This window comes from Pezoporus flaviventris, unplaced genomic scaffold (assembly GCF_033815535.1).
Source record: "Pezoporus flaviventris isolate CSIRO_AGI_PZ_B2104156 unplaced genomic scaffold, CSIRO_AGI_Pfla_v1 ptg000006l, whole genome shotgun sequence".
In the NCBI taxonomy this organism is placed as follows: domain Eukaryota; kingdom Metazoa; phylum Chordata; class Aves; order Psittaciformes; family Psittacidae; genus Pezoporus; species Pezoporus flaviventris.
This window is the reverse complement of record NW_026892554.1, coordinates 7960823-7983808: the sequence shown is the minus strand read 5'-3', so window position 1 is coordinate 7983808 and position 22986 is coordinate 7960823. Positions and strand designations below refer to the sequence as shown.

General features: G+C 46.1%; 1 protein-coding gene across 5 annotated transcripts in view; it reads left to right on the top strand.

Annotated features, from left to right (window-relative positions):
- NTRK3 (neurotrophic receptor tyrosine kinase 3) overlaps positions 1-22986 on the top strand; it is a 207561-nt gene that overhangs the window by 125928 nt on the left and 58647 nt on the right. Inside the window, exon 13 of one of the 5 annotated variants that reach the window (XM_061446765.1) lies at positions 10427-10816. The exons of the other annotated variants lie outside the window; for them this stretch is intronic. Within the exon in view, the coding sequence (XP_061302749.1) occupies positions 10427-10545 (119 nt within the window). The 3' untranslated portion in view covers positions 10546-10816. Of the gene's footprint in view, positions 1-10426; positions 10817-22986 lie in introns of those variants that run through there. 5 annotated transcript variants of the gene reach the window in all.

Below are 22986 nucleotides of genomic sequence, written 5' to 3'. Positions count from 1 at the left end.
CAATCAATGTATCCGCTCTGGAATATTTCCGGCAGAAATATTACATCCTCTCTCATTTACTTGATGATCTTTAGGATGAATCAATCAAAAGATGCTGCACACAAATAGTTCAGCCCATGATCCTGTGGGTGTCCATTAGAGAGGCATTTGCTCCGTGTTAATGGACCTGTTGATTAACAAACAAACCATTGCTTTTTAAGTAGAAAGCTGTTACTTGATGGCAATTGTTAGCATTTGCTTTTCTACTGCCCCACCTCCCCTATGTACAGCTCTCACTGAGCCAACACAGGCAACTGTTGCAACAAAACCCAGGTCTGCACTGCTGGACAGAAAAGCATTCACATCTTATTTAAGCAGTTATCTGAGGTGAACCTTCTCCTGGAGGCTGGAAAGGACAGAGAGAGACTTCTTTGTACTGAGCATGCCATTTCACCACTGTGTGTCTTGCTCTCTTAATCGTGTTTTCTGCACCCGTCTGCCTTGGCATGTGATGCCCTGTTGGATTCCAGCAATGTCTGAGGAAGATCTTCCCCTGACATCCCCAGCAGGTCAAGGCTCAGCAGCTCCTCGAGGAGTCTGTTTTGGGTTTTTCAGCTGGCTGAGTGAATGGGAGCTTTTATTTGGGTCTGTAAAGCTTCTAGTCTGTTGGAGCAATATTGTGTTCATTTCCTTTCCCTACAATGTGAACATTTTCCTAGTTTCCACTTCTGAGTGAAAATCTCCCCATGTTGCAATGTTAGTTCTTCCTTTTTAATGCTGTCATGATATGATCCCCTGCTGGCTCTTTAAACAGTAGGAGATGGTGCCCACTGCATAGAAAATGTCCTTACCTTTGAAAGCCACTGCACCAACCTGAGTGGATCCATCCCATCGATGACCAAAGCTGTGTAGACAAGGACAGCAGCATGTTCAGTGCTGCCAGGGCTTTGGTATGAAATGGGAAACATGCTCCCTGGACACAGACCACTGTGCTGAGCCATGTAACACAGCTAATTGCAGAAGCAGCAGCTGACCAGCTTAAAAGGACCAGTGTTGTGACTGTGATTTGTGTTTAGCTTCATAGTGTAGCTGCCAGTAGTTGTTCTCCTTTCTGGGAAGTGTGTTTGGACCCTTGCTGCTCAGCCAGAGGCTACGGGAGCATTTGGTCTCCAACCTCCCTGGCTGCTGGTGCCAAGCAGCCACTGTTAAGCATCACTTTAGCCCACTGCAGAGGGAACCAACCCCTGTGCCACTTGTTTAGCTCCATCCTTTATTGCTACAAACCAACTCACCCGGAGCTGTCCTTCCTACAGCTAGTGGGAGTCGGTGACGAGGCAGTTAGTGGATTAGGGCAGCAGAGTGAAAACCATTTGGCGTTTCTCTCCTGATTCTTCTGGGTGCCTTTAATTAGCATGATTGCTCAGCACGCGATTTTGCCATGTTCTTTAGCTCCCCTGGTTAGAATAATTATTCCCCCAGCTCCTTTTGTTCCAATTCCTAATCGCTTACAAAGTCTCTTGTTAAAAGCCATTAAATCTGTAATGTAAAGTGAGAGTAAATGCTCAGCAGTGTTATGCTCCCATCCCCACACGTGAGTGCTCGTGCTCCCCGGCCCCTCTCCGCACTCCTCTGCTCCCTGCCACGTGCTCTGTGCCGCAGCATCGCTCTCTGCTTTGCTCTCACACGCTTGCCCACTGGCCATCCCACGTGTCCCACATGCAGCAGGTTTTGAATGCACGCTCTCCCTGCTTTGTGCTGGCACTTTTGGCTTTGTTCAGCTCTGTTTCCTCTCTGCATAGGCTGGTTTTGACACTGAGATTGAATTTAGGGCTGTGGACCGTAATCTCTTATATTTAGTTGCATCTGCAGATATGAAAGTGTCATTAGAAGTGTATGTTTTTTGCCCTGGTATGGCCAGCTCTTGCTTTGGGGAGTGACATACATAAAGGACATGTCCTGGCTGTGGTGGGAGGCAGGACTTCTAATGATAGATGAAGAGGAAAGAACTTATTAAGTAAAACTGCTTCCTCTTTTCTCAAGTATGAAAGCCTCTGGCAGAAGGAAAATGGATTTTGGATAGTCATGTTCCCAGGAGTTTCCATGTTCAAGTGCCTCCCCATTCAGAGGGTTGGGACCTCAGCCCTTTCCCTGCGCCTCATCTCTAGGGATATTTGATCAACACATGCCAATGGCACATGTGGGCCTGACACAACAGGCTTGCACAGAATTACGTGGTGTGAAATAAGATTGAGCTGCAGTGCTATAAGTGCCTTGTGTGTTTAGGTGACGGGGAGAGCGGAGAGAGGGAGACTTACTTTCAGACCATAATGAAACTGGGTCAGAGAATGGTCTGGCAGTCATGTAGTTCATTAAGCTTGGAGCTGACTGCTGGAGCAACAATTCACAGCTAGACCACCTGCTGGGAAAAGCTTGGAGGAAAGGAGCCCTGGTCCTTCCTCTTGCATTTGAATGAAGACTCCTAATTGACAGAAGGCATGTGTTTTGGGCTTAGGTCTTCATTTGCTGCCCTGCTGTTATTTGCCAGACCTTCCGTGCTCTGCAAAGCTCACCCTCTGCTGTGGGCTGGAGTGCACTGCCTGGGGGGTCCCCGCTCACCACATCTCTGCTTTGTTGGCTTCAAAGCTCTTTCCAGGCCTTTCTGTTGCAAAACCATGCTGTATATCATGTGAGTTTTGTGGGAGCAAATCCCTTTCTCCCCTCCTGCAGAATGAAGGTCACCACAAATCCCTGCCACTCATTTGACTGGCACTACCCAAACTGTTCCTTAGGAGCAGCATCATCTCAGTGCAAATCTATGTTCCCCTGCTTGCTGTACCCTCTTCCCTTGGGGAAAACACAGCCCTCCCTCTGTCCTGGGGTGTGTGTTTTAGAGCTTGCCACATACTGGCAAGTACCAAGCCATGGTCTTGAAACAGTTTCTGGAATGGGGAGCTCTCCCCTGAGAAGAATAATGTCACTTTTCTGGTCTATTTTGGTGCAGAAGGCAACTTAATTTGAGAACCATCTAGTGGGACAAGTATCAAGAGAAGAAGAGCTGCACTGGCAGCCTTCATTTCTGAAGTGATCAGCAGAGTAGGAGCACCGGAGAGACACAGACAAAGGACAAGACTTCTACAGCATCCAAACAGCCTCCAAAATCAACAGAACCTTGTTCCTGGAGGCTCCCTACTGCTGTCACTGTGGCTTTGCCCTCAGCCTCTTCCTGTTCTCATTTACAGCTTCTCTGTAGTGCTCAGTGCCTCCTTTCCTGCCAGCATCTCCTGCGCTCCTTGGTTCCCATCCTCATCTTGTAAACTCCACAAAATCATGTTTCCCCCCAGGATGCTCCACTCAACACTGCAGGCTCTCAGGCTTGTACCGCTCCTGGGCTTCCTGGAGGGCAGCTCTGGCCTTTCCAGATGACATGAGGTAGTGCTGGAGCAGATGGCAGAGTAAACAGACTTGATCAAGCAAGGATATATGTTGGGCCTTGATCAGTTCCTCCACAATGCCTTCTGAAGAGCAGGAGAACGTCACTGCCTTCACTGCCTGGGCAGGGAAGGTCCCAGCTGCAAACTACAGCCGTTGTGTGCTTCCACATCTGCTGTGTGTGTCTCCTTTTGGTGTCTGCTCTCATATCCCAGCCATCTAGCTTTACCAAGCCCTTTATGCGCCCTTCTAGAACCCAGAGCTCCTGTTCCCCAGAGCACAGGAGTCTGGGAGCTGGGGCTGTTCCTTGTTAAGTGCCCGTGACTGAGGGCAGCTCCTTCAGGGACTTCGAAGAAACCATGGTCCGGCTCCACGCCACTGTTTTGCCATCTGTATCATGCATATAACAGCTCCTGCCTCCCCAGGGAATGAGCAAGGCGTAACAAATTAATGTTTATGAAGCTCTCTCTGCCTGTAAAGAAGTTTGCAACAGGACTATTGCTGTTCTAACTCAGGGGCTTCTTTTGCTGGTTGGCTCTTTGATGTGGTGATCTGTGGTACTGGTGGATCAGCTGTACCATAATTGGAATTAATCAGCAATTAGGGAACATGAGCCCAACTAGATTCTTCCCCAGTGCATAATCATTTCTGGGCAGATCAGTCACTGGTTTCAGTAACTGTGAAATGCTCAGGATAACTATTGCTGTCTGAAGCAGCTGGGGAACAGAGGAGATGTTGGAGGGACACGGATACCTGTCAGGCAAAATGGAAATGAAAAGCTGTGTCATGTTAAGCACAGTGCTTAAATGGGTTTCACTCTGAGGGCTGACTTAAAAACATGATTGACGAACGAGTATATTTGAAAACCAAAGTGATGAAAATGATGTTTGGGATTGTTGGGATGGGATCTCTCAAGCTGGGTCCCCTGGGCTTTGTGGAGTGCAGAGAGAGTGCACAGTAGTGAGAAATGGGGACTTGTGGAGGCAGGGAGCTGTGGTGGTTCCTCCAATGGTGGGAATTGCAGAGGAGAAGGCTCCTGGATGCAGCAGTGTGAGCACACAGAGGGACAGAGGCAGCTCGAGGATGCCTAGGATGTCAGTTACTACTGAACCTTAAGGTGTTCTGCAAGCCCCTTCCTGCAGCTTGTTCTCCCAGCTGACCTATAAACCTCAAGAGTTTTGCCACACACTCTTGCATATTGATGGATATTGCGAGGGACAAACCAGCCATCCTTTTTGCTCAGGTACCTCCTTTGTGATCCAGTATGATTTAAACAAGGCAGAGACTAAGCTCTGCATGTTGTGGGTGAAACTGCTGAGTGCCCAGTCCTTCCCCCTTCCCTAGTCCTCTTTACAAGTCATTTCACATACTCTGGCTTCAATCTAACAAAAACAAACTGATGAGGCCCAACTGATCTGGCTGCCTTCCATCATGCAGTGGGCCTCCGAGTGGCTTCAAATAGCTGCACCTCAGTGCAGGCTGGAGAAAAGCATTGGCTGTGCCTCTAGACATGGAGGGTAGCTTTGTCTCAAATCGCAGGGTATCTCAGACCTGAAAATAGCCTTTTTATTTTGCCCTTGGTCTTAAATAGATATTTCTTTTTCCTTGTTATATTTTTCATTTTATACCCTGGTAAGTGCTTTCCTACTTTAGGGCTTTTCCTAAGGGGGATCGGTGGGGAATCTTGGAGCTCTGCCTCCTGAGCTATCAGGCTACATCATTTAGTATTTTGGAACTACTCCATCCATGCAAGAGTTCCAGAGAAAACAAACTTGGGCTAACATGGACATGGCCCACGTTAACGGTGGCAACAGTAGAAATGCAACGGATACTGGAATTCCTCCGACCAAAGGTTTAATGGATCTTACATAGTCTTAAAGAGCCCACTGCATGGAAAGCTGAGAACACTGCCCTTTTCTCATGGAGCATTGTTTGGCTGTTGAGTGCCTGCGGTATTCTCCTACCCCTTCCTCTGCTCTAATAAGCCTGAGAGAAGCTTGTGTGGAAATGGGATCTTCTGGACCCATTTGCTTCTGCTGCTTCTCTTGCTCTCAGCCCATCTCTTCCCTTTCCTGCCCTCAAAAGCATATGCAGTGCTGCGACCCCCTGCTTGTGATTTTGAGTTGTGGAGAAGATGAAGATGCCACAAACTAGCTAGAGCTCCATCTAGCACATTCTCAAGAGGTTTCCAGTGATGACAAGTCTCATTGTGTAAAGTGGGAGACTCTTATGCCTGAGGTTATACCCTGGAAAATGAACGAAGATACAAGGTGAGCTGCTGTGCTGTGGAAGGGAACAATAAGGACCCTGTTTCCATGAAAATGAATAATCATAAACATTTCTGTAGCTCTCAGAGGTTTCCTTTGAATCTTAAGAGAGCTGTTATCTACTTGAAGGTCTACTTGAGGTCTGTGTGTCAGTGTGAAATTCATCTGTGGACTGAATTTTCTTGCAGTTCTCCATTGTGGTCAACAGGGTCAGACTGGTGTAAATGAGAGGTGGTCTAGGCTCTTTGACTTTGCTTTGGATGCTGGAGGAGATGACGTGGTTATATGCAGCTGAGAGCATCAGGGAGAACCTCGTAGTGTGCTTTTGCTGACCTTCTGTGACCTGTTTTGTTGTGGCAAGCAAGGCCTCGGGCTGGGTTGCATCTCATTCTGTTATATTATATGTTGGGGGAGGAATGAGGGAAAAAGAGAGAGTTTTGTGTCACAGGCCTGCAGATGAACCCATCCATGACAGAGAACCTGAACCACTGTGTTGCTCTCCCCTCTGATACAGACATATCAGTCCTGGCTTTGACTAGACGGATGGCTGTTTCTTTTGCTCTGGATGCAGGCCAGGCTTGACGGTTTTCATGCCTTCTTTGATGCTATTCATACTTCATATCTGTGCATAGAGAAAGATAAAATGTACTCTGTTGTTGAAGTCCCCTATTGCTTTTCCTTTATATCGTAAATTCTGCTGTAACACAGAAGAGAGATCAAAGCTCTGTTGCCTAATGTGGGCTGTGTGGATAGCAGTGTTATGTTTGGCCAGCTTATTGCACCTAATTTGCTATTTTGTTTAACCCATTTTTGCCAGGCTTCGCATGGCATCCCCTTGCTTTTCCCATCTGTTCCCACAGCAATTTTTGCTCCTGTTTTAGAAGCAGTTTCCATCCTTGGGTTTCACAACTGGGCTGCACCACTCCTGCTATGGTGGATGGGGCTGCCATGAGGAGTTCTGCATCGTTTTCTGTGTGGTTCCCTCTCTTCCCCATGCCATGTTCCCTGCTGTTCTTCTCCAGTGACCTGGAGCAGCCTCGGATCTTAAAAGCCCTAGAAGCATGGTATATTTTAGTGGTTGCAATTTTACCAGAAGGCAGACAGTGAAGACGAGTTGAAATGACCTGGTTTGTCACCACCAGTCAGTGGAGGAAAGGTGTTCCTTGCAGGAACTGTCTGTAGGTTGCATTGGATATGTGCATGGGGAACTAGCCAGGGTGGTGGGAAGTGCAGGACAGCTCTGGAGGACTAAGTGGATGGCCAGGGTTGAGGACAAAAACTGATTGCATGGTTCGGTTGCCTTCAATTTTCTTGTCCTTCCATTGCCACATCCTTTCAGCCTGCTAAGAGAAAATACTCCATTTTCCCCCTCCATCTCAAGCTGTTAGAGCTGCACAGCAAATCTGAGCTCATTCCTCCTTCCCTGTTCTTCAACACTTTCCATACATTTATTCCACCACCATACCATGGCTATTAGTAGAGACAGTATCATGTTTTAGTTTAAAAAGTGGTCTCACTAGAAGGAGAAGCACAAAGTTCAACCTGTCAGACCCTTCCTGATTTTGTAGCTCTTGAGATGCTTTTGATTTGAATCTACAAGGTGGGGTTTTTACCTCCTTACTATTTTCAGGCTTGTATATCGGAGTTTCCCTCCAAATCTACAATCAATGTGTCAAATACGGTATTTTTCCTCTCATTTTCCAGCTAGCACTGACAAATATCAAACAAAAGAGATTGTTTTTAAAATTTCCCCAAGTCATTCTAAGAAAATGAACACTTTGTTTCTCTTTTTTTTTTTTTTTTGGGGGGGGGAGAAGGGAGAAAGAAGTAAAATAAACACCCCAGATTCTCTAAGACATTTCCAAACTAATTTTTTAGGAGCTAATAGCTTTGATGGGAGAAAGGTGACATTTGTCATAGTAGCATCCAAATTCTGAACCTGTTGAGATTCACCCATTTAACTCTGGACATCTCAGTGAGCATCATCCTTCTCACATTCGACAGTGAAGACATAAACCTAGCAAGAGCCTTGTTGGTTTCTGCTCCATACAAGAGAATGGGGTTGAAGGTAGCAGTGCAATACGGGAGACAGCAGTGAGGAAAGAGAGAAAACCAGTCTGGAGATAAGCATGGGGTTTTTCAGATTCTTTGGGGACTTTGATAAATCAGAAGGAGAGGATGCCAAAATGACTGTTGCTGCATTGCTTTCCCAAGCCAGTGGTGTGTGTATTCAGCCTCTGAGCTTCAGACACATAGGCTGTCTGCCACTTTTGCAATCATCCTCAATAGCAACTGCATGTTGGTTATGGAGTAACCCCTGCTGGAGTCCCATCCCGCAAAGATCCTGCTGTCACTGGAGATCCCTGCAGCTGGGATTCACAGCATAGCACTGATGACAAAGAGCAGAGCCCTCAGCATCCCGAGCCTTAAGCCTTGCTGATCTTTCACATGTCCCTTTGCTGAGGCTGTGTGTCCCCAGTGGGTTTTTAGGTCTGTTGGATGTGGTCCGGCAGAAGTGGAATTGCCTTAATTTAGCAGAGCTAAGAAATGCAAAGAAAATAAAAGCAGACAGGAGTGCTCCTTGGAGATACTTGGTGTTGTTGAGCATAGACTTTCCCAGCTATCCTTTGGTAGCCATAAAACATATTTATATTACAAAAAACAAAACACGATAAATAGCGATGCTCAGGGATGCCATGTTTATTTGTCTCCCAGTAACTCTGATAAGAAATAGACTTAGTTTGCATGCACATTTCCAAGCATCAGCACTTTAAACTCTGAGAGTTGAGCTAGTCTCTTTCTCACCACTAATGATATTTCAACGCTTGGAATTTGCCTATGAATTTTGTTTATGACACATTGAACTGAAGCCGAGCCTGGCTTACCCTCCCCATGTGGATCAGCCCTTCAGGGCCACTGGGAATAACAGATAGTTTCTCCCAAACAAGTTTAAACAGTTCCAAACCAAACAAACAACTTTCGTCTTCATCCTCAGGTTCACCAAAAGAGGCATGCATTTGACGAGCAGATGGAATAAGATAGTGCAGGGAAGAAATATAAATAGATATAAAAGAAAAGAGCAGAAGGAAGAAATGGGATGGGGGAGGAATATTCTGGCTGGTGTAGATTTGGTGTGAGAAACTTTCTGTTCCTAGCCTAGTGGAAAACACTTTTCCTATTGAGATCAATTCACAAGGATATCCAAACTGCTCCATGCTGCTCTAGTGATGCCAGACTTGGGCTAAGTTATCTGCTTTGTTGAGGATCCTGTTACTGTATGAGGAATGGGAGCACTTTGCAGGTGTTAGAGCCCTTGTGTAGCCAAAACGTCCCAGTAATTTCCATGGAAAAACCCTTTGGGCCCTTGAGAGCTGGGACAGAATACAGCAATCCCCAGAATCTTGCTATTCATGTCTTGGTCCTGGCAATTCAGTGGATCTGTACTGGGGATTTTGCTAAACTGGCATAGAAGCCTCTTATGTCCACATGCTTGGTCTGAGCTAAGAGCAACTCCACTGCAGTCTTAGCAGCTACCTTCAATGACCTATGCCTATGTCTCTTTCCAGCTCATTAGCCTCAGTTAGGAGAAGTATCATTACAAATGGGTGTCTGGGAAAGTAATGTAAAAAATGATGAGCTGACACCTGAAGACAAATGAGTGAGTCTTTTCTGCAAGAACACACAGGACTCAGCACAAAAAATGATAGCAAACAGGGAATGTAGGCTAAACATCAGGATGTGTCCTAACAGTGAACCAGATTGTGCCCTCCTTCAGTCAGACCTTGGGGAAAGGGTTGTGGATGTCTCAGCAGAAGGATTCCTTCCTGGAGCTCGCATCCAAAGCTGCATAACAGGCTTGCTTCTTCCAGTCTAGAGAACCATTCTCTGACAAGTCCTGAATATTTGTATTTATTTAGCTTTAGAGAAAAGTGTTCATCTTTACCATAGAAACAATTAGATGTTAATTATTATTAAAAACATGCTAGTAATGGGTTTCCCTGGCTGGGGCATCCCAAGGCAGGAGCATTTATGAAGAGATGGTTAATACAACCCTTGGAAATGTATTTGCCCAGTAAGTTTGTAAGGAAGGAGCATGCCTGTGTTCTCTGCTCCTCTTATTTTTCCTTTTCATCTGGCCAGTACTTCTGGCAAATCCTAAACCTTCAAATTACTTTTAAAGAGGTGGGGCCATGTAAGGAGAAGATGCCTCCAGTGTGCAAGTTTCGGTGTAGATGGGACAGCCAGGGCTAAGGAAATCTGTGGGTCTCCCCAGCCATGCAATGGTACTCTTCAGCCTCAGAAATGTTAAGCCAGACTAAATAAATAGTGAGAGACATAGGAAGAATTCTCCATTTTCCCTACTCCCTGCTGGGGGGGGTGGGGGGGAAGATGGACTAGGCAGGAATCAGGACCTTTTAACTTTCAGTGAGTGGGAACCTTTAGAAAAGAGTAGTTCCCAGTTCTCTGTCCAGACTGGTTGCATGCCCCTTGTCCTCAGAGCACTTGTGTCTGCACGTACCACATGCAATAATTGCCTGTTCCTCATGGAAAGACGGAGTGAGGTAGCCCTACCCAGAGAGGGCATTTTGGCTTTAATTTAATGGCAGCCGTTTGCTGGTTATTCATTTGGTTCTTTTTAATAATTACATGTGTGTCGATATCTCTCTCTTTTTTTCTAGTTTTGCTCTTTTTTGTTTTTTCGTTTACTTTATTTTGCTTTTTTCTTTTTTCTGTTTTTTTTTCCCCTTTAGGTTTCAGAGAAATTATGTTGAATCCAATAAGCCTCCCTGGACATTCCAAACCTCTTAACCAAGGCATTTATGTTGAGGATGTCAGTGTTTATTTCAGCAAAGGACGTCATGGCTTTTAAAAACTCCTTAAAAGTCCCTGTTCTGATGTCAAGTTTATAGGCTGTGCCCTCAAAATGGTGGGAAGCAGTAAGCGTGGTCTGTGTGGATTGAGGTCTCCTCCTAATAGGACTCTACAGCCCTGCCTGTACACACGTTAAAGCCAACTGAAACTGGTTTTCTGTCACCAGATAACAGGGTTGTTCTTTTCCTCCAATGGTCGCTGTGTTCGTTAAATATTCCTGCAAGGCACAACAGCAGCAATGAGAGCAAATAAAGAGAATTTAAAACCCAGTTGAAAGGAGTCATCCTAATAACACAGTAAATAATTGTACTTTTGCTTTAAAATAAAAACACAAAACAAAACCAACCAAGCCAACCAAACTGACATCTTTAGTCATGTCCTCTCTGCTTGGAGTTTTCCTTGTAAGCTTGTGTCTTCGCAACACCCAGTGAATGCTGCCATCACCTCTTATGTGGCACCGCCATGGGAGGTCTCCCAGAGCGAGCCGAGGCGGGGAGCCTGGAAGAACCTAAAGCAGAATGAAGACTTTTGGTAAGAACACAGGCAGCCCCGCTCCCAGTTCTTGCACAGAAAATAATGTTGGAAGGAATAATAATGGAAAGAGAGAAAGAAACAAAGAATGAAAGAAAGAAGTCTTCTCTGACAGGAAGAGAATGTTGTTATCTTTGAAGTGCACATATTCTAGGAGGCTTTTTTTGTCTGTCTGTCTGTGTGTGTTAGAGCGGCTCATTGGATCTGACTATATCGTTGTCGTACTCTGGTCTCTCCCTGCTGCTTGAATGATGAGCTTTATCTGAGGAGTTGCCTGGACTTCCCATATGGATGGAGAATCCATAGTGCAGGAGGGTTTGTGTCCTTGCCAGGACTAGGGCAGTAAGCAAAGTGGAAGGGCGTATCAGATGCACGTAGGTCCCGGTTGCCGGGTCTTTTCCAGCCCCCTTTAGCTCTCCCCTGTATTCCCACCCAACTAGAGATTGATTGTAACCAAGTCACGTACCCAGGACCATCAGCTCGAGGCTGGCTGACTGAAGGAGAGGAAAAATAAGTATTCTGTTGGTTCTTCTCTGGCATAAACAGGAATATCGATCCTGTTCTCTGGCCAATATTTGTATTCTCTCCCCCCTCTCCCATCCCACTTTTGTCTTACTTCATCCAAAGCCTCTCAGATGGAAAAGTAAACCCTTTGATCCTGTCCTTAAGAGAAGCCAGCTGCCCTTGTGGCAACTTGCAGGGCTTTCCTTGGACTCTCTGGATGTCACGTGTACGGGAAATACAGATTTGCTCACACGTGTCAGTGATAATCTATAAGCAAGGCAGATTTTCTCTAGAGCCTTCCAGAAGCTTCAGGTGTGGCCAGATCCTTTTCTGAGAGGAGTATTGAACCAGGAGCTTGCTCACCAGCCACTCAGCTTTGCTTGCCTTCTTGGTGGCCCGAGATGACCTTATCACATCAGGGGTATCTCAAATCCTCAGCCCTGAAGGGTCACAGCCGCTGGAAAGAGTCACGGTCCCCCTCTGCCAGAACTGGGCAGAAGCCTCAGAATGGGATGTTCTGCTTCATCCTGCCTTTATAAGTGACCCGCATGAACCACCTTGGAGATTGCCAGGAGTTTTTACTATCAGATTTCCCACAGGGGTGTCCCTGGGAATATTCCATTCTCTTGCTTCTTCTCGTGGTTCATTTGCATAAAGAGGTAAAGTGCAATAGAAGAGTACAGGAGAAACGGTAGCAGATTGCTTTAAGTTAACAGACATGCCTTAGGGGGGCACCTGCATTAGGACGAGGAGGCCTGGCTCAGGTTGGATGGCTTCAGAAACCATGACCAAAACTCCCAGCAATGTTTCCTGCCCGCATCGGAGCTGGAAATGCAAGAGGTGCACCGCCAGAGAGGACCTGCGGCCGTGTGCTATTGACACCTCAACCTGCAGATTCACAGAGAGAGGAGGAGCTTCGCCAAGCGTGTGAATCACTGACTGGGTGCTTGTCTGAACTGAATTTCCCCATCTCCTGGAAGTCTCCCACCTGACCTGGGGATGTCTTGTCCATCCAAACTGTCTCCTCTCCCTAGCACTGTTCAGGGGACTCTGCTCTCAACTGCCTGTATCAGTCGTAGAGATACATCCGTGAGCCTGGACCAGAAGCCTATATCCAAACACCTTAGCAGAGGAAGGGTTGAATTTTGCAGCTCAGGTCCATCTCTGCTTAGAAGAAATTCTCCGGACCGAACAGCATAATTTAAAGCAGTTCTCCCCACTGTGATCAATGTCTCAATTTGTTTAACACCAATTAAAGTCTCTGGTTCCTCACTGCTGAAAAACAAAAGCCAGTCATGGCCGTTTGCGATCGGTGGCTTTAAGTAGCAAGCCTAAGGATGTTTTCTTTCTTTTGTTAAATTTTATTTTATTTTTAATTATTGTAAATCATTACCTCATTTTCTGTCAATGAGACTCCTCCATCTTTGAGCATTCTTATCTTGCCATAACTATCATCCTGTGCTAGTGGGAAATGGACGGTCCCTTTTCACAGAGACTATAGGGGTGTTCAATGTCTAGTTTCTTAATAAACACTTTATTTTCTAACGAAACAGCTGCATCAGGCCTCTTCTTTGAAGACAAAATAAATAAAACGTTCAGAATGACACATCCCATAGTCTACTTCTTCATGAGATGGTCCATGTGTGGGGAGTACAGTTTGTTCTCTTCTGTGGGGGGCGTGGAGGGTGGGATTTACACTTGTGATATGAACATTGCTCATGTGTAGCTCTTGCTTCTGTCAGTCTCATCAGGCACAAAGATGTTTTCTTGCCTGAGAGCTTAGCTGCCGATCATCTCAGTTGACAACCTGTTGTTTTTTGTAGCTCAAAATGGTCATATTCTCAGGGACAAGGCAGTACTGCTGGGAGATTGTGTGAGGATTTGCCAAGACAAGTTTCTACACCTAGTGCAAGGAGTTTTATTAGGAGACTTATCTCTCAGGGAGCTTGACACTAAATGATTGTTCTGGCTGCAGTGGTTTTTTGTTTCAGGACATGCTCTTGCTGCAGGTCTCCCTGCTTGGCTGTGCAAATTGCTCTCCTGTTGGGTGCTAACTGTTGTCTCTTAATCAGGGACAATTAGCTTACTAAGCTAGCAAGGAGGTGTTTGACGTAGTGGGGTAAAGGTGTGTGCTGCTTTTGGGTTCCTCATCAGGAGTTCATGTAAGGATGGCTGCTCCAGAAGGAGAGAGGAGCAAGTCTGCAACATGCAGGGTCTGGCATGAGGATGTGTCTTAGTGGCTGTGTCTTGGTATCATTAGTATCGTTGATGATCATTTATATGATGATATTTACATGTCACTTACATGACTTCAAGTTGCTGTGCCAACCTGCAGATGATTGTAGGCATGAGGCTGGAGTGTGTTTGAGCTGATATTGGTAGATGTTGCTGGAACCTTCTTAGATAACCTGGTGGGAGTTTTGATAGAAATATGTTTTCCAGCATCCTTCTGTTCCTTTAACTTCCTGACATGACTTTCAAGCAATGTCTCAAAATGATGCCATGAGTGAATTTCTGCATGCTGTTCCCTTCTAATGAGTGTGCCTCTAGAAGCGACTGTGTGCTATGGTTCACAGGATTAGGTGATGGCTGAGACCTGTACCTTTCCAGGAGTGCCTGTGGTGCCTGAGACAAATGGTTGTCTCCTCACGTATAACCTTACACACAGGATGGGCGGCTGATCTGCACTGGATTTTATCCCTACTTCTCTTTCATTTCTGAGGTGTGGGGAACAAATATGGGTCTTGGTATCTCTGTCTTTTCCTTCCTTCTACTCGGGTCTGCTCATGTTTCACACCCAGAAACACTGCAAACAGAGGGCTGATTAGCCAGTTACTCAGGCTGCTGGTACAGTCAGCCTTAGTGCACTTTGCTTTGTATTTCAGGCCAACTGATCCTTACTTATGAGTTCCCACAATGTTTTTGATGCCGCCAGTTCCCACGGAGCTAGCCTAACATGCCCACAGGCTCTGACATGCACTGCAGAGGGGTTGGGTACTTGTTTATCCTTGTGTTTGCTTCTCGGTCACCTTTGTTGCCTCATGTACCCATGTGAAGGCTCCGTGCCTGCAGTGAGTGTGATGGGCACGGTATGATGGTGGCACAATACCTCGTGGCCCAGTGGGACCTTGGGCTTTGACTTGCTTGGACAAGTGTTTGATGTGTGTGATGCTGTAGGTATATTGAGTCTCAATAGCTGCTTATGCAAAGTTGCACCGGCTGAGTCTTGATGTCCTTTGCTGCTCTTTTGTTTTTTAGATGTGCTTTTAAGAGCCAGCCCTGCTTTTGAAGGTGGTGGTTTTCTCTACCACCAGGTCTTTAGCCTTTCCAGCATGTGTCTGTGCCCTGCTGTCCAGGGAGGCAGAGGCAGAAGTCCCAGGAGCTGTGGGCAGTCAGAGGATGGTGCTTCTGCTGTTTCAGCAAACTGCAGTGGTGCATCACCACTCTGTTCTGATTTGTACCCAGAACATACTGCAGATCCTCGAGGTTAAGCTTTGGCATTAGCAGAGGATAAAGAGGCCTAGATACAGTAGTAAAGCTAAAAACCACAGGTCTGGAGCAGCAGGAGGAAGAGAGCATGCAAGAAATCAATGCCGGGTGACTTCATTTTTACTTAACGTTTTGAAGGGTTTCTGGTGCGGTTTACGCAATAAGTCAAAGAATCTTTATTAACTGTGTATTTACCAGCACCTGCAGCCCCTGATCAGTTGGTGGAGAACTTTAACAAGCTGCAGGGAAATCCATACGGCCCTTTGAAGGGGAAAGAGTGTAAAGGAGAGTGGCACACACTCAGCTAGAAAAGGTGCTTTACCTGGTGAAGCAATGGCATATCTTTTGTGATTTCTCCAATGTTCCCCCTTTTACCCTCTCCTTATGACAGGCAGGCTCCTTGGTGGTGCCAGCATGTGGTCTGATGCCGCAGAGCATCAACTGCCAGCCCCACATCTCTGGTGGCCTGAGCTTGTTGTGCCACAGGGGTGCACTGCAGGCTGTAGGGCATCCTACGCTGTGTCTCCACCGTGGGAGATCACACACGTACTGTTTTGCCTTGAGTCCTAAAAAATTATGTAGGAAACTCAATGGTAAAAATAAGTTAATTCACCCAATGTGGCTTCCTTTGCAGTTCTTGTAAAGTGACGTGAGGAAGACAGAAAGAGCAGAGGGCAGATATGACACCTTTCTGCTTCTGCTGGGAGCTCTTTTTGGTTGTGTCAGTTCCTTATGTTCTTCAGCTCTGAATTTCACCTCCTTGGATGCACCGTTGCAGTTTTGGGGGTTGTTTGTCCGTCTTCCTTACTGGGATTTGGTAATTGGTTTCCAGAAAAGTGGTAAGTGCCTGTTCTTACTGAAATCAGCACAGGAATTCAGGAGTGTTAACTGAGCTTTTGTCAGACAGCGCTTTGAGGTGAAGTTCAGGCTTTGAGTTTGTCAAGTTAAGAGGTAGAATAAATCCCAACCCATGCTCCCAGTCCCAGTAAATAAACACAGTGTGATTCCTCCTCCAAGGAGAGGTGATGGTCTCTCCAGCAGTAAAGCAGAGTGTGAGTACAAGAGAACTACATGTGAAACTTGATATTCATTTTGAACTTGTGAGTGTAACTGCTGACAAATCAGCAGGAATAAATTTTGGCTGTTCTCTACAAAGTGGAGGGATTTGTTCCAAGCGCTGGTTAAATGATTTGCTCTGCTGTTAGTGAGTCATTTGTGACCTGTGCCCGGTTCCTGCAGATGAGTTGACTTTTTGCGAGGATTTGCCTATGATTTCAGATTATTTGGGCTTTTTTCTCCAAGGGTTTGCTTCAAATATTCCTGTTGTGTGGCTGGCTGACTGGGGCTGCTTTTGTTCTCAGGTTGGGTGAGTGAATGTTTCAGATAGGCAGGAGGAAATGTCATATGCAGAGATGCTCCTCAGTAATCCGCTATATGGGATTGTCCATAACCCCATGTTTCTGTTTTATATCTTGGTGCTGGTACCACCCCACCAGGTCTGTCTGTAAACTGCTGCTGTTCCCCAAGCCTTTGGAGTAGGCAAAAGCTTGTTTTCACAGCAAGTAACCTCCATTGCTCCAGCCTGGATTTTGGGAGCAGCCTATGTCTGACCTGTGTGTGGGTTTCCATCCATTAATGGCAGCTCAGCTGCTGCTGAAGATCAGCCTCTTTCATGAGAAGCCAGAAAGAGTCAGACTGGAGTCACATGAGGCTCGGTAAAGTGCCAGGATGTCTGAATAAGCTAATCATGGCCAGGTCATCATTATCTTAAGTGAGCCAGAGCTGTGTCCAGGCTGTTTATTAAGATAATTGGGAGAGGGAGGGATGTTTGCAGTCTGTGGACTAGACTGGTGAGGTGATGGAGTGTATTGCAACATAGAATACAAGGGAGAAGGAGGTCTTGCACGTTGATGCTCTGCGTGTATCCAGCGCCTGGTCCTGCCAGGATGCAGTCCCTGGTGCCAATAACAGGGATGTAAAGCGACATCATGATAATGCAGTATGCATATTTCAAACACCACCAATGTGAACTTGCCTTGCCAGTCTAAAGAGTTGTACATCTGCTCAGATTTCCTTATGAAGCCTTGTTGCCTGGTACTTTTAGAGATATACTGGATCAACAGAGCATTTTGGTTTTGCTGCATCAGTGCCAAGCAGTATTTGGGGACTGTAGGAGCAGCTGTGCATGGTCACTTCTTCCTTGGTGGTACCTGGTCCAGTCTCCCATAGAATGCTGAAGGTGGCTGCAGGTTTGCTGTTTCCTGAGACATATTTGTTCATCAAATGGTGCCAGAGGGAGTTATAAGTTTAAGAGCGTTTAAGCTCCAGTCATACACTCAGCACTGCTAGAACAACTCCAGAAGCACATGTCCCCCAAAGCTATCTCATCTGACAGTGCACAGACATTGCAGGTGACTGAGAAGGGACTCACTTAAAGACAGGTAAGTGCCATTTTTCTCCTTCTAGGGAGCTATTGTGTGTAATATGCTGAATTCAGACCTGTAGCAGGACTTCTTTTGATGGATCTGCTCTAAATGCATAAGGGACTGCATTAGATGTATCAGTAAGGAGCTGCCAGTCCCTGCTCAGGAACTAGCAGGGGCTCTTCTGGCTGGAAACGCTGCAGATGTGCCACTGTGTGAGAGCAGAAGGCCAGAAGAGCCAAGTGCTGCTGGAGTCTGGGGTTAACCTCCTATTTGGGGTTGCTTCTATTTGCCCACCCAGGGCTGGCAGCTGGAAGATGCAAGGCTGTGGGAGGTGTTTGCTGGCTGCTCTCTCCTTTAGAAAGCTCAGGAGCACAGAACTGCAAGGGTGGCTACTTGATGATGGTGCCAGTCTCTTGTTTTCATCAACAATAAGCAAAAAAGGCTCTGATGTTCTTTAACCCTTCTGCCTGGTGCCAACAAAGCATTACAGATGGATCGCCTCTTTTGCTGCCATATGAAACGCTTGCCACTCAATCCCAGCAGAAGATCTGTATAGCCATGGCTTCAGAAGAAAGCAGCAAAGTCCCTGACAGTGCATCTTGGATGAAAATACTGTCCTGTGACTAAAATGAAAGTTCCATTTAATCCTGTTAACTGCAGAGGGACTCCTGGGAGTTGGGCACTGCTCTGTGTAGGTCCTTAAGCTCCTCTGCATGACTGTAATGCGTGAAGCATCTAATCTTGTGCCAAATTTCCTTCCTTGGATTCAGTGGTGCTGGCCAGAGCCTCAGAGAAAATGGGCAGATCGATATCAATAGCAGTCTTACAAGGGAAGAATATCTCTTACCAAAAAAACCCAGAATCACCGTTAGGAAATAAAAAAGACTACAGAGCATCAAAGATATTGTCAAGTACACCCAAGCAAGTAAGGTTTGACTGTGTCTCTTTTAAGGAGGAAGAGCTCCAAGACTCTAAGGAGAAAGGAAACATGGTGATCATGAGCTGTAGATACAGCATAGACTGAAACCTGGCTCTCTGATCCTGAAAAGACTGCTGAAAACAAATGGGCTGCATGGGAATATATTGGGTAATCCTTTGAAGGGATGGTTCAGCCTTTGGGGCATGTCTGTGCCAGTAGTTTATAGCACTGTGAAGCTCAGGTTTGACAGCTACCTGGGCTGTTCACCTGCCAGCAGAGGGAGGGAAGCATCCATAGCTTGCTGGACACAACCCACTGAAGACTTTGCTGCCAAGCCTGCCCAGTCTGAGACCTCTCCATCTCTTGCCTGTATTCCCTTCAGAGTAAGGACAGATCCTCATGGGCTTTCATCAGATTTTACACAGGCCCATGCTTAGGTTCCCCAACAAATCAGAGGATGGCCATCTCTTCTGTTACTTTGACATAACACCCTTGGAATTGCCTGAAGTGATGTTCTTCTTTGGAAAAGTAAGTAGATGTTCTCTGATCATAGTTCAGGGACGTGTGTTTGTGTTTGTATGCATAGTAGGAATCAAATATCGATGGTGAAAAGGTGATGTTGGATTTCCAAGGAAAGAGACACAATCACTGAATGTGATCTGCTGGCCAAGGCAGAGAACTGGAAGTCGGGATGGTAAAGGCTGTGACATGGAGGTAAGTTTTTATTGCAGCTTCCTCATCTGTAGTCCTGCATAAATGATTTAAGTCCCCCACAGTGCGCTGGTGGTATCTGTACACTCTGCCTGCCAGGGATGGATGAGAAGAGCCTGGCTTTGAGATGGTTCTGGGCATGATTCAAGAAAGCAATTCCTGGGACTCTCAGTAGCTAGAACATCCCTGTGCTGTAGAGACTGAGCTGGAGTCTCCCACAGACCTCAGCTTCAAGCTCAGAACAGCCTCTGGATTTGGAAAGAAGCGGGGAGCCACAAGGGTCCTTTCCCAAGGGACATTCCAGCCCAAGTACAGGCATTGCACATGCTGCTCCCTGTTTCTCACAACCCCCTGAATAAAGACTCTTTGTTCTAGGAGATATAGATTATATATATTTTAAGGCTCCATGAATAATTTATGGCCAAAGATAAAACCGAGCATCAGAGCTAAGAAAAGGCTGAGGATGTGAGGCGAGGAACCTTCCATTATTTACAGGCGAGGAACCTTCCATTATTTATTGTACTAAATCTTGACCTGGCAGCACCTTCTCCTTGCAATCCTGCCTTTACTTTGGGAAGCTCTCTTTTCTCCTAAAAATATGACGTATTCTCCTACTTTTGGTAGATAATTGTAGCAAGGTCGTAATCAGCCTTGTGCAGCTTGATGGCTGACCTTTAAAGGAGTAAAGGCTATGTCCTAGTGACCATGTGAGAGCCCAGTGGGGCTGCTGGGAGAAGCATGGGCACATTGGCTTAGATGGAGAATGAAGGAGTCCCAGGTATACTCTGGGATCAAACAAGGTTGAAGGGTGGTCATTTAGTGGTCAGCATGAAATGAGTTTGTGGGTGTCAGCCTTGTTCTTGGCAGCCAGATGTCCATAGCACAGAAAATATCTATGGTTTCTTGGACTGAAGCAAATGCTGATGGCTAAATGAAGAGCGTGGTTATACGGTGCTGGTTTGTGGTGTCCTGACCTGTTGGCAAAAATAAGTAGTCAACACAACCTGACTGAATAGCACCAGAACCCTTAGCCAAAAAAAGTGAAAAAGGTGGTAGGTTGCTTGCTTTTTCTTTGTGATGTTTTCTTCTTTTGTTTGATTTTGTAATCTAAGAGAAGGGCTGGGAGTTGAGCTTTCATTTTTTAAGATCACAGTCTCATACTTTTCTTTCTTATTTCAGTTGTATTGCAGTAAAACTTCAAGTTCTGCTTATCCTGTTTAAATGGCAAAATGTCATACCACAACAGCAGAAAGCTGTCAAGTTGGTTTGTTACTGCCTTTTTAATTACTATGACCAATTCATTGGCAAGAGTAATATTATTATTGCTAAGGGCTGGAGACACCTTCCTTTTCTGTTGCTATACAGCCCCAGGGCTTGTAAAATGCAGCTTTGGCAGGGAGGTGAGATAAAGAGAACTTCATTTATTTGCTGCTCTTCATTTGTGCCAGCACAAGAGCTTATGAGGCCACACTCTAACCTGGATGTCTGGTATGATCCAAATTAAAAATAACCCCACTGCCACCCCTTCTCCCTCAAAGGTTTTTTTTCACCCAGCACAGTTCAGGGCTCTGCTTTGCCACACAGCAGTGACAGCACAAAGGAGGGGGAGGCCAGTTGTAGGATGGGGATGGCAGGCATCCACAGGAATGGGAGGAGGCCAAGCACCCAAGCAGGTTTCACTATCAGAGCTGGCAGCTGATAGCTTACAGCAAGCAAGTGCTGTGACACCCAGGGAGGCTGCTGTAAAAACTGGGCTAGAAATGATGTGGAAATGTGTGTTTTTTTTCTGAAGATTTTTATTTTTTAATAGAGAAACCTTTCAGACCCCTTTTAAATTCATAATAAAGAGCAGCTTGAAAAGAAGCAGAGGGCAAATGAAGACCGTGAGGCTTGCTAACTTCCTTTAAAGTTGGAAGGTCACCTTTAAAAATGGATGAATGCAGCAGTTTGGAGGAAGCTCCAAGGCAGCAGGCCTGAGGTTCTGCACTAGAACAGGAGGCAGAACAAAGATGAAAAGAAGAATCCAGTTGGGATCTAGGAATAGCTGCAGTGCTGCACGTGCCCTAGGTGGGCTTACATGGAGGCGGTGTTTAACGGTGATGCTTTGCCCATTCTCTGAAAGCTGCTGCTGTGCGTGGTGATGTGCTGGATAGCCAGCTGGATGGTGCAGGAGCATGTGGAGCGGTGGTTTCAGTGTGGGTGTAAGCTGGAATTTGGGATAAAATTAAAGCACTGCCTGCCCGTTCAGCATTCAGGGGTGCTGAGTAGCTCTAGAGATGTCTTGTTTGCTCTGGTTGTATTCGTGATGACTTTCCTCCTTTCCTGGGACCTCTCAGGGAGTGGGAAAAGGGTGATCACAGCATGAGTCCTAGTGGCGACTCGCTGGACAGAAAGGTTTGTGCTGTGTTTTAGATGGTATCCTGACTCTCACTACTTTGGTCCACTTTGTGAGCTGGTGGAAGTAGTGGTAGCACCATTGTCATATGGAGTTCATACATATGGAGATCAACATACTGGATGCTAAGATACATCTATATGCTTCACACTCCTTAGTTACCTGGTTCAGAAATCAGATGTTTCCTTCCCAGAATACCCAAAAGATGAGATGTCACAAGGAAAGAAGCTCAGCATTTGAAAAGGTAACCCACTTCGTGTCCAACACGGTGCTTTCACCCCCATCCTCCCAGTGCCAGCCCTTCCCACCTTTCCTTGGAAACCACCCAATGCAGCCCGGGAGCTGCCTGGTTGTGGAGCGAGAACATGACAGCTCTTTAACAAAATCAGTCATATTCTCAGGGAGCTTCAAACAGCCTCTAGTCCAATGGGCTCCGAGTTAGGTTCCCAAATAAAGGGCCTGGGAAAGCACAGGGAAATGCATTTCTCCCCACGTCCTTTCAGTCAAGGCTGAAGGGTGAGATTGCTCCTGTGAAATCATTGTGTAGTGGCTTGATAGGACAGGCAAAGGAGAAAGAATTCCTATGAATCATAGAATAGTTTGGGTTGGAAGGACCTTAAAGCTCATCCAGTTCCAACCCCCTACCGTGGGCAGGGACACCTTCCACTAGATAGGTTGCTCAAAGCCTAGAACACAATTAGTTTGTAAAGCTTTGGTATCTACTGAGAAATGCTGTCTGCATGGTGTTTTGTCCTGCTGTGTTGCTTCTCTTTTTCTGTCTGTCCTATCTGAAGGTTTTTAGAGCACTTTTGCAATCAATATTCAATAAGACTTGCTAAAAGTATAGCTTGGAGGCCATTTACAGGAGGGGAAACTGAAGCAAGTGGGTTGCTTTCTGCAGGCTACTGCAGTCCATATGGAAGCATGTGGGAGCACATGGCCAGACAGGGAATAGGACACACAGGGAATAATGTGACCCTGACACTGGTCTCAGCTGTGTGTGCCCCAGGCAGAAGTTCCCTATGACAGAGAATGAAATGATATTTCTCAAGGGTTCGCCTAGGAACTGAACTCATTTCATATGTAAGCACTTGCCTGTCTTTCCCACTGAGCCAAGGTGCAGGGGCATCAGACACATGCTATCTATTGCTTATTAAGTGGTTTAACAAGCCCAGCTAATTACAATGTACTCAAGGATTTTGTAGCTTATGAAAGCAGTCCCTGTTTGTTTGTGTCAGTGCTCTAATACATTAATACACCAATTAAACCTCGGGGTGTGTGCGTGCTCACACAACTTAACATACAGGAAGGCACGTTGATGTTTTGCATGTCAGCTGGGGCTTCTCTGGCTGTTTCGGATCCAGCTCTGAAGGGATGCTTGTGGTTTTATGCTCAACCTTGTCACCAAAGGGACGCGCATCCTCTACATAAAAACACAGTTCTACCTCCCAGATATACATTGTT